At 30.6% G+C, this 12,199-nt stretch overlaps 1 protein-coding gene across 1 annotated transcript; it reads left to right on the top strand.

Annotated features, from left to right (window-relative positions):
• The first annotated feature begins 2,068 nt into the window (after positions 1 to 2,068).
• Positions 2,069 to 8,978, top strand: LOC105179115 (short-chain dehydrogenase TIC 32 B, chloroplastic). Its single transcript, XM_011102712.3, has 8 exons — positions 2,069 to 2,311; positions 4,289 to 4,520; positions 5,002 to 5,081; positions 5,200 to 5,356; positions 7,063 to 7,144; positions 7,279 to 7,366; positions 7,488 to 7,534; positions 8,654 to 8,978. Exons 1-8 carry the CDS (start codon positions 2,188 to 2,190, stop codon positions 8,876 to 8,878), a joined length of 1,035 nt encoding a protein of 344 aa, XP_011101014.1. The 5' UTR covers positions 2,069 to 2,187; the 3' UTR covers positions 8,879 to 8,978.
• Positions 8,979 to 12,199: the final 3,221 nt, after the last annotated feature.

Here is a 12,199-nt window from a genome sequence, read left to right as displayed (position 1 = left end):
CGAAAAAACTTGGCCAAAAGTATGTCTAAACCCATGTATTTATATGCTAAATTTTTGAAGCATAATAATAACTACAAGTTAGTATGAAAGGGAAAGAAACTTTAAATTTTCTAAGTGTAATAATAAATACAAGTTAGTATGAAATGGAAACAAACTTTCTTTAATAAAATTGGGTAAAATAGCGAAATTTTCTACGTTCTCAAAATTCCACGAAACTTGATCCAAACGTAGGTCTAAACCCATGCATTTGTATGGCAAATTATCTAAACATATTAATAACTACAAGTTAGTATGACAGGGAAACAAACTTTCGTTAATAAAATTGCGTAAAACAGTGAAATTTCTACGTTGTCATAATTCCACGAAACATGACTCAATCGTTGGTCTAAACCCATGCATTTACATGGTAACTTTTCTAAGCGTAATAATAACTATAAGTTAGTATGAAAGGGAAATAAACTTTCTTTAATAAAACCGTGTAGAACAGTTAAATTTTGAACGTTCTCAGAATTCCACGAAACTGACCCAAACGTAGGTCTAGACCCAAGCATTTGTGTGGTAAATTTGCTAAGCGTAATAATAACTACAAGTTAGTATAAAAGGAAAACAAACTTCTTTTAATAAAACCGTGCAAAACAGTTAAATTTTGAACGTTCTCAGAATTCCACGAAATTTGACCCAAACGTAGGTCTAGACCCAATCATTTATGTGGAAAATTTTCTAAGCGTAATAATAACTACAAGTTAGTATAAAAGAGAAACAAACTTGCTTTAATAAAACCGTGCAAAACAGCTAAACTTTGAACGTTCTCAAAATTCCACAAAACTTGACCCAAATGTTGGTCTAGATCAAAGCATTTGTGTGGTAAATTTGCTAAGCGTAATAATAACTACAAGTTAGTATAAAGGGAAAACAAACTTGCTTTAATAAAATCGTGCAAAACAGCTAAATTTTGAATGTTATCAGAATTCCACAAAATTTGACCCAAATGTAGTTCTATACCCATGCATTTGTGTGGTAAATTTGTTAAGTTTAATAATAACTACAAGTTTGTATAAAAGGAAAACAAACTTGTTTTAATAAAACCATGTAAAATAGTTAAATTTTGAACGTTTTCAAAATTTCACGAAACTTGACCCAAACGTTGGTCTCGACCGAAGCATTTATATAGTAAATTTGCTAAGCGTAATGATAACTTCAAGTTAGTATAAAATGGAGACAAATTTATTTTAATAAAATCGAACAAAACAGCTAAACATCAAACATCAAACATCAAACAATATGTTATACACTTTTTTTTATTTCTACTTCTCTTATATTCTCAATTTTCACTCCAACCAAATATATTCTAAAAGTATCCCCCTATCTTCCTATAAAAGATGAATTGGGGTTCAATTTCCAAGGAAAGAATTGAGAAATCAATTCCTTTAAAGAAATAAAAAGATAAAGACATTAAAAGCTAAACTATATTTTTGCCAGCCAAATTTTCAACCACGGATTTTTCGGGTGGTACTTTCTTTTCCAAATCTTATTATGGCATTTTTCTATATAATCTATTCAAATAAAGTAAATGACATACTTTCTATACACAAAATCTATATATATATATATACATTAAATAGAATAGGAGATGACAATAATTGGAATAAGAATTTCTTGAATCCACTTACCCTTTGCAAATATTAAGGTATTTTTGCACTGCAGACTAATCCTACAAGAAAATAAACTCGACAGTGCCCTCGACTTCCAGATTGAAAATTTTAATTTTAAATCTTATTTTATGTTTTATTTTCTTTAATATATATGCATTACATTATATATAAAAATATTTATTTTTCATCATTTTTATACACATGATATATATATCAAATAAAATCAAAGATAATAATATAATTTAAAATAAAAAATCCAATCCCACTCTCTATCTTTACTCACTTACATCAAATATAGTAAGAATTCAAAAACAATTAGGAAAATAGTAATAAATTCAAAGTGTAATCCTATCTTAATCTGATCCTCTAATTAATCCCCACCACCCACCATTTTCAACCCTCACAATATATACCTAAACCTTACTGTATTATATCTATACGTACTACCTCTCCCATCTCCTTCGTTTTCATCTATATCTATACGTACACCCACACACACACACACCCAACAGAGAGAAATAACCTTCGTAAAGAAATGCTGGAAACAGTGAAGTATCTGATAGGCTTCGCCGGAGCGAGTGGCTTCAGCTCCAAGTCCACCGCCGAGCAAGTCACCGATCGCTGCCCGCATCTCCGCTCCATCACCGCCGTCATCACAGGTAACAGGAATCAAACAAGAATCGTACAAACTGATCAAAATAAAAAAAATATATATAAATGCCAAATAATAATTGCAAATTTTACATCCAGTTTTTTTTTTTCTTTCCCCGTTGAAATGTAAACTTTAGATACACTTCCTTAAGGAAAAAAGAAATAGATTAATTTTGATCGAATTGAATTAATCACGTGATATATATTTGATGTGATTAATTATTTTTACTCAATTGTTGATGATTTGTCATGTGATTGGTTTAAATTTGGTTATGATTTGAAATATAATTTTTGGGAAAAATCCAGAGACCCCCCTTTGATAATAGGAATATTTAAAAATCCCCCTATAAAAATTAAAATATCGAATACCCTCCTATGATATAAAATAAATTTGAAAAAACCCCCTCCGTACAGAAATTTGACCTACACGCTTGACTGCGAATTTGTTATAAAAATGCATTTTTTTTTATATTTTTGCCCTTCTCTCACATCTAATATATATAATATTATATATTTATAAATATTATTTTATATAATAATTATTTAATTAAAAAATATTATATATTTATTAATAATAAATATTATTTTATATTACTGATTATTTAATTATTTATATAATACAATATAAATTTAATTAAATTAATTAAAAATTATTTATTTAAAAAAAAAATAGCGGCGGCGACAACGAAGAGGGCGTGCGCCCTCCTCACCCATGGGCAACGGCTGTCGCCCAACTCAGTGAAGGTGACGACCGTCGCCATCTCCAACAAGGGCAATGTAGTCGCCCTCGACTTCTGGGCGATGCTGGTTGCCCAAACGGGCGGTGGGAAAAGGGAAGGGGGGGGGTGGGGGGGAGACGGGCAGGTGGGTTTTGATCGGGGAAGACGATTTGGGGGGGGGGGGGGGGAAGGCGGGTTGGGGTGGGGGGATTATAATTTTTATTTTGAATTTTTTTATAAAAAATAATAATTACATATATTATAAATATATTTAAATAATTGTAAATTAAAATAAATTAAAATATGTTCAAATTGACCAGGGGGCGGTGTGATTATTTATTCATAACACAAGGATGATTTTTTATCTTAAAAATTTCATAGGGGAATTTTTGATATTTTGATATATGACAGGAGGTCAAAATGAATTTAACCCCTATAATTTCTCCATTGTTAATTATTTCTATTTTACAGGTTTAATACTAATAATTAAAGTTCAATATTTTGCATGTTTAACTATATATTAATCATAATAGAAATATAATTGTTGACAATCATTGCTGTCAAATTCGACTTAAATTGAGAGGATTATTATTTATTTTAAGATATAAACAAATAGAGCAATAAAATTAACATAGTAAAATAATATGAATTTTAAAGTAAAAAATAGTGCTAACCATTAATTATTAGATTTTAATAAAAACGCTCTTTTGACCAGTTGACCATAAACCTTTACATCGCAATTAAAAAAAAAAATCCTGTCATTGTTTAATTCTATTTTTTAAGTGTTTTTTTGTTTTTATTGTTAGTAAATAGACAAAGAAAGACAGAGATATGTATTTTTTTAATGTTTTTAGCATATTTGATTTTTTATTTTGTTTTAACATAAATTAAATACAAATAACTTAAAACACTTTGACCTGAGTCTTTTATAAAAAGAAAAAAATGCAAGCAATCTCTATGATATTATAAATGAGTAAATTATCTCTATATAAATGTTTGTTAGCAGTTTATCCCCTGTATTTTGTAAAATGCAGCAATTTACTTTTTTATATTTTTTAAAATGAAACAATTTAACTCTGTAAATACAAAAGAGGACAAAATGCTATATTTTTTATACAAAAGTAATTTGCTCATTTGTAATATCACACTGGGATAAATTACACTAAACCCTTTATAAAAATATAGACTAATACTCTGAATAATTTTTACTGTTTTTCGAACAGTAAAAAAATGAAAACAAACAAATATGATATCGTTCTATGACAGGTGCGACGTCTGGGATAGGGGCGGAGACGGCGAGGGTGCTGGCCAAGCGCGGGGCGCGGCTGGTGCTGCCGGCCAGAAATCTAAAGGCCGCTGAGGACACTAAGGCTCGTATAACTTCGGAGTTTCCGGAGGCAGAAATCATCGTCATGAGTCTTGATCTTAGCTCTCTCCACTCTGTTCGAACATTTGTTGCCAACTTTCACTCTCTCAATTTGCCTCTCAACCTCCTCATGTAATAAACGCTCTATTTTTTTTTTTTAAAATTAATTTCTCTCTTTCAACCGGCATTTGTTTTATTAGGTTTAATGCTATTTTCATTCATTTGATATTGTAAATAAGCAAATTACTCCTATAAACAAAATAGCAATTTACCTCCGAATACTTTTTAAAATAGATTGCTCCATTATAAAAAAACACAAAGGGATAAATTGCTGCATTATAAAAAATATAGGGACATAAATTGTTATTTCTTTTTTCATAGGAGTAATTTGCTCATTTACTTGCATTTTCCCCTTTCTTTATTACTAACATTTAGGGTTAATTATATTTTACCTTGTAAAAAAAAACATTAATAGGCATAAAACCCAAACATCTTTTTGCTATTATTATTTTGTCCTTTGATTATTTTTAGAGAGTCTTTTTGGTATCATTATTTTCGCTGGAAATTATGTTGCATTTTTTAACCCTTACATTTACGTATTTGTTTTGGATAGAAACAATGCAGGGAGATTTTCACACGATCATGCCGTTTCTGAGGATGGAATTGAGATGACATTTGCTACTAATTACTTAGGTAAATTATATACCTTATCATCTACACTATTAATAAACGCCTCAAAAAGTCTACTTGTGTATTTTCTAACTACACATACTAATTAAATGTGTTTGATATCGACAAATGAGCAAATTAGGTCACTTTTTGCTAACAAAGCTATTGTTAGCGAAAATGATTGAGACGGCGGAGGCAAGCGGCGTGCAAGGAAGAATAGTGAACGTGGCTTCACATCTTCATGGTTGGTTTTCCGGCGATGTCATCCCTTATCTTGCCTTAATATCAATGGATAAGAGGTCAGCCCACTTAATTAATATTTAAATTATAATATTTATGACTAATTAAATATTTTCTTAAAAAAGTTTACTTTGAAAATTAGGGTTGTTGTTTAATAAAATTTGTGTAATCAATTCAAGTTCATAGTTTGCAACAAATATCTATAATCTTATAATCTAACCATAAAAATGTTCCTTTTTCAATATAGTACGAATCTTTTGTAATGAAATCATAATCTAGGCTATTGTTAAGAAACCATAACAAATAATTTTGCCATAATAAAGAGTGCGATCACAATTGATTGATCGTGATTAATAATTTCAATTTTTTCTTGAATTTTGAATTACCATAGTCTTTAATTAATTGTTTTCTTAATAAGTTGAGTTGTATGTGGTTAATAATTTAATTTTTTATATAGATTTTATTTGACCATAATTAATAGTATTGAACTGTATATTATAATTTCCTAACTATATTTATTATAATATTGAAAATAATCCACTGATTTGACATATTTAATTTTTGACATCTATTATTTATTATGAGCTTGCGATGTGATCAGTCTCCACTCTAGTTTTGTGAGGCTCATCGTCTGGCTTTGACCTTAAAAGCATGGCTTGCTAGCTAGGGATAGTGGACCTTAGAGCTAAAAGCCACAAAAAGAGGAACATATAGTCCTTTACAGACTTATTACTTTTTTGGTCCCATAATTTTTATAATATAACACTTTTGGTTTCATGACATCTTTTTGTTCGATATTTAACAGAAAATACCACATGGCCATTAAGAGCATAGGATTGAATAGTTTTTGGAAAGTTATAGCACCAAAAATGATCATTTCTAAAAGTTGTGGGACCAAAATTAAAAATCACATAACGAACGTGACCAAAAGCGTAAAAGCCCTAATGACTATGTGTTAAGCACGTGGCATTTGCCATTAAAATATCTAACGCAAATATGCTATGAGATCAAAAGTACTACTTCTTAAAAGCTACAGAACTAAAAATAAAAATCTCGTAACTAATTAGATCAAAAATTAAAAAAAAATTAAATTACCGGACAGAATGTGTTACTGTCCATCTACAATTGCTATGAGAGGTGTATCAGCATTGGTCTTTAAAATAATATTAAAAATATCTATTTAATTTTACATGTTTCAACACTTATTCAAATAATATAATAAATTTAGTAAGACTCGTGAAATTGAAAAGAGTGGTGGTCATACTTGTTTTGTTTCTTTAACTATATCATACTGTAAATTACAACGACCTTTTTTAAGATATGATATAATTATGAATATTACTCGTTGTTTGAAAAATATCAATACCTTCTGATTTTACGGTAAGTGTCCAATTCGATAGATTTTTCATTATTTTTTTGTGATAAACTGACCAAAATACCCATATGGATTAAAATTATAATTTTATTTACTCTTTAATAGATTTAGTAACTTTTTTTATAATATTTAAAAAAATTTCATTCATCCCCGTTTGATTTTTTTATAAGTTTTTAAATTTTTTTAGAAAAATACTATAAGAACAAAGTTTAATTTTATACCTCTATCAAAAAATTATATAATTTTATTAAATATTAAAAATATATTTATAATTTTTTAAATAATGAGAAAGTATTATTATACTACAAATATGAGAGGAGTTCGCTGTCATAAGATATGTTTTACTTAACTGAGAAATAACTTTTGTTGGTGTTTTGTTTGGTTTGACAGTGAATACGATGGGACACGTGCATATGCCCTCTCAAAGCTGGCCAACGTTTTGCACACCAAGGAACTTGCCCGGAGACTTGAGGCAAGCCTTTATTATATTTTATTTTAATATTATTATAAATTAATTAAAAGAAAAAAAGTGATTTTTCTTGCTTTGTAAATTCTCCAAGGTAATAATATATTTTATAAAATTGATTAATTCTATTATTCTTTCAGGAAATGGGGGCAAATGTAACAGTAAATTGTGTTCATCCTGGTATTGTGAGAACCAGACTTACTAGAGATCGTGAGGGCCTTATTACTGGTGATAATAATTATAATCTTTTTTTTATTGAAAATTAATTAAATGTTTTCTAATCATGGAAATTTATTTTATGAGAATTAATTAATTTAAAAGAGAATCTGTACGCTTCTTTTGTTTACAGATATGGTATTCTTTTTGGCTTCGAAACTCTTGAAGACTATTCCTCAGGTAAGATTGATTTTTTGTTTTTGAATTTTAGCTTCTGATCACATGTGATTATAAGAAATATTTATATTAATAAATAATTATAATATATAGTCATTTATTATAACTATGCAACAGTTGTTGGCCGTGGTTTTTGTGAGGGTGATTAAAATATTTGTTATAGCTAAAAGCCATAACAAATAATTTTAATATGACTTTTAGTTGTAAAAGATAATTTTTTCATGATGGACTAATTTTTTGCATCTGTTTTATTTAATCATAATTAGTAATAATTATTTACCACGATTTTAGCGTGTTGTTCTTGATTTAATCTAAGTTGGTGTTTGGTTAAATTTATTGAAAGAATCTTATAAGTGGGATGTTTTAAGAGTTTTAAAGACGTTGAATCTTATTTTAATTAAAAATAAGTTTTTAAAATATTTGAATAAATATGATGTCAGAACTTATAAGGTATTAGAGTATTCGGTATAATAAGCTTTTCATATTGCAATAATTATTAAAAAAGCCAACATATTAATAGAATTTAAAATAATATAAATAGATGCTTTTGTTTTGAAGGGGGAATGTCAATTATATGAAGGGTAAAAATGAAATACTAATAAATTTTTGTTGACTGCTTTTGTTTGTTGGATGCTAATTATCGAGCGTAAAGATTTTATAAAAAAAGATGGGTTGAGCTTACTTTTTTCTTGAAAAGTTTATGTAAGATCCTAACCATCTTATTTTGAATTCCTATAAACAGAGTAAATAAAAATTGTACTTTTGGTCCCGTAAATTATAGGCTTAGTACAGTTGATCCCATAGGCTAAAAGATTATAGCATTTGGGAAGCAAATATTATAATTTTTTATCTTATAGGACCAAATGTGCTACAACTTTTATCCTATGAAATAAAAAGTAGTACAATTTTTTATGCTATGGAACTAAAGTGGACCAAAAGTACAATTTTCTATATCGTATAGGGCCAAAAGTGCAATATTTTCTTATAAATTAATGTTTTAGAAAAGAATTTACCATCCGTGTCTGGCTACACACACGACACAAGCGGAAATAGCATATATCATTTAATTAAATTTGAGTAATAGTAAAAGAGTGTGATATATATAGTATATGATTTTTTCAGGGGGCTGCAACAACCTGCTATGTGGCAACAGACACAAGGCTGGCGAACATAAGTGGAAGGTACTATTTAGATTGTAATGAAGCTTCGACGTCGAAAATGGGCTCCAGTTTGTCGGAAGCTGCAAGGCTATGGGCTGCTTCTGAATTCATGCTCTCCGCAGACCCTAACACACTCTTTAACTATTACTCAGATATCCTAAGTAGGACCACTCATGATCATAGCTAGTTAGTTTCAGAAAAGTAGGAAAATTTATGTCATAATCAAGACCGAAGGGCTTATGGACATATAGCTTGTAAATAAAGTGAAGTCAGCTTCCAGTTATCCACCATGTTTGCTGAGCCTGAGCTTGAGCTTGCTCTGTTTTCTGCGAAGGAAGAAGAACTCGACTTATTAAGTCGTTCTCTGTATTTTACGTTTTCTTTATTTTAAGTTGTAAATGCGAGTTTAGCTAGTCGTTGCTTACTCGCGTATGCGCTTTTCTTTCCTTAGTGTTTTCTAGTTAGTTAAGTTGTTAATAGTAGTTCAGTTGGTTAATTAGCGATTAACAAGATCTGAACATTACAACAAACGGCTGTACTACTTTCGGTGCAAAACGAGACTTCTTCTTCGTCTTGAATGCAATAGTTGACAGAGAAAATATCTCATCAATGGAGTTTTACATTACAGTTCTTCCTTCTTTTACTTTCATAACATGGTGTCAGAGCTATTTTTTATGGTCTCTGATTCTTCCTTTGGAATTTCATTTTCTCTTCTTGATTTTCTTTATTAATTGCAAGAAAATTCTACAGCGATATGGCAGAAGACCTAGAAATCCTGAAGTTGCGTCCAAGTGATAATCTAGGTCTAAACTTGGTATCCACTCCATTAGACGGCTCCAACTATCTCTCATGGAGTCGATTGGCGAAAATCACCTTAGGGGCCAAAGTGAAGCTAAGCTTCATCAATGGAGAAGGAGTCAGACCTAAAGAAAATTGGAAAGAACCGGAGCAATGGATAAGGGCCGATTATATGGTGACTTCATAGATTTTAAATTCAATTTCAAAGGAAATGGTGGAAAGTTTCTTGTACACCAACACTGTTTTGAAAATGTTGGTTTATTGTTAAAAAGGCTTTGGCAAATCAAGATAAATAATGCATGTGATATATGTAGATAAATATAAAAACGGTTGGCCTGTATGAGTCACGTCACTTGACGCTGTCCTAAGATCGTGATGGCCTCCCTCCGTGCAGGTACTATCGGCTCACCACCATCCCAAGATAAAACCCAAGAAGGCCTCAACCGGTGTCTTCTATTGTGAGCATGTTCACAAGAAGATTAGAGAATTAGACCTTATCAAGTTGCCCAAAACAATGTAATAAGAAGAATAAGAGTGTGAGAATTTAGATGCAAGAGTGAGTTGTGTGTGTGCCTAGACCCTTAGGACCTCTCCTATTTATAGTGTTAGGATAGAACATGTAACACGCAAAAATTAAAATAGAAATAATAGTCATTAGTGTGGTGTTACAAAATTAAATAGGGTGTTACACACTTTAATTTGAAAATTAAAATTGAAATAATATTTTGAAGTTTTAAAACTTCAAATTCAAATCAAATTGGAACAATCCCCCACAAGTTTGAAAACTTCAAATGAAATATAAACAAATATAATAGGGCAACTGAATACTATGCAATTGGTGCAGGAGCCTTTTGGGCTTGAGCCTACACTTTGTATTGACGATTTCCATTTGAGGGAGCCATAATGGACTACGCCTTGAATTAGGTCCCTTGGTGAAATTTCAATACGTTATACACACAGCACTGACATCGGTCCTTGTTCAAAGCGAGTTAGCGCTGTTCACGGCCATGCGCTCAATCTTGATTCTCATGAGACTTTTTAGAGTTAGCCCAAACCCATAGCTACGGCATCATAGCAACTCTCATTTAAGTGAAACCTCCAACAGTACGTGTGAACTATACCCTGCGGAATTTCCGCCTTGGTCTCATTAAGGGTTAAATCCCAACCTAACATCACACTCTAAAGCACTATCACCATAGGGATGGGAAGGAGACGCTCTACTCATAAAGTAGTACTAAACGAGTCACGCATTACAGGTTGTTCCTACCCATTAAACCTTCTTCATGCGGTCTCCAATCACAAAGGTTGGGTTACTCCTGGAGGTGACTCCCTGGTAGGCTTATGCCCATCCACTTCGATGATTCATATACACCCTTTCTGGGTAAACCTTTGGTCAAATTATCTGCCAAGTTTTTCTCTGATTTCACAAAATTAAGTGACATTTCTTTTTAATAATGACTTCACACTCTTACACCTAGCTTGTAGAAGTCTAGTCATTTTCTTATTAGAATGTGTCTGCTTCACAAGATCTATAGTTGTTTTACAATCACAATATATAGAAATAGCTGGCAAAGTTTTATTAACTAATGGGATATCAAGTAATAGGTCTTTTGACCATTCAGCAGTTGTACAAGCCGTATCTAGAGCTATTAATTCAGCTTCCATAGTACTTTTGGATATAACTGTTTGTTTATTTGAACCCCAAGTTATTGCTGCTCCACCCATCATAAAAATAAATCCGCTAGTAGACTTAACCTCAGAGCTATCAGTAATTCAATTAGCATCACTATATCCTTCAAGTACATTGGAAAAACCTTTGTAATATAAAGAATAGTTTATTGTTCCTCTGAGATATTTAATAATTCTTTCCAAAGCATTCCAATGATCTTTACTTGGATTATGAGTGTACCTACTAAGTCTACCAACTGCATAGGAAATATCTGGTCTTGTCCTATTAGAAAAATATAACAATGATCCTTAATTTGAGAATATTTTAATTGAGAAATAGGTTCACCCAAATTTTTATTTAAATGTGTATTTGAATCAAATGGGGTAGAAACAGACTTTATGATCATAATAATTGAATTTCCTTATAAATTTTTCAATTGCTACAGATTGGTCTAATAAAATTCCTTCTTGAGTTACACTAACTTTCATACCCAAAATTATATTCACTTCTCCCATATCTTTCATTTCAAAACTATTTGATAGATAGCTTTTAACATTTCCTATAATTTTTAAACTAGACCCAAAAATTAATGTGTCATCTACATATAGGCATAGGATCACATGCTCACCATTTTCTTCTTTACAATATACTCACCTATCATGCTCATTTGATTTGAATCCATAGTCTATAATCACCTTATTAAATTTCTCATGCCATTGTTTAGGAGCTTGTTTCAATCCATATAAAGATCTCACTAACCTTCACACCTTATGTTCTTGTCCTTTAACCTTAAAACTTTCAGGTTGTTCCATATAAATTTCTTCATCTAAATCCCCATTTAAAAATGCAGTCTTAACGTCCATTTGATGAATCATCAGCTTATATATAGATGCTAAAGCCAACAAAGTTCTAATAGTTGAAATTCTAGCAACCGGAGAATAAGTATCAAAATAATCTATCCCTTCTTGTTGAGTAAATCCTTTCGCTACTAATCTTGCCTTATATTTATCTACTGATCCATCAGCTTTTAACTTTTTCTTA

Source organism: Sesamum indicum, linkage group LG6 (assembly GCF_026168435.1).
Source record: "Sesamum indicum cultivar Baizhima isolate 11 linkage group LG6, ASM2616843v1, whole genome shotgun sequence".
Taxonomy (NCBI): Eukaryota; Viridiplantae; Streptophyta; class Magnoliopsida; order Lamiales; family Pedaliaceae; genus Sesamum; species Sesamum indicum.
This window is presented reverse-complemented; position numbering and strand designations above follow the sequence as displayed.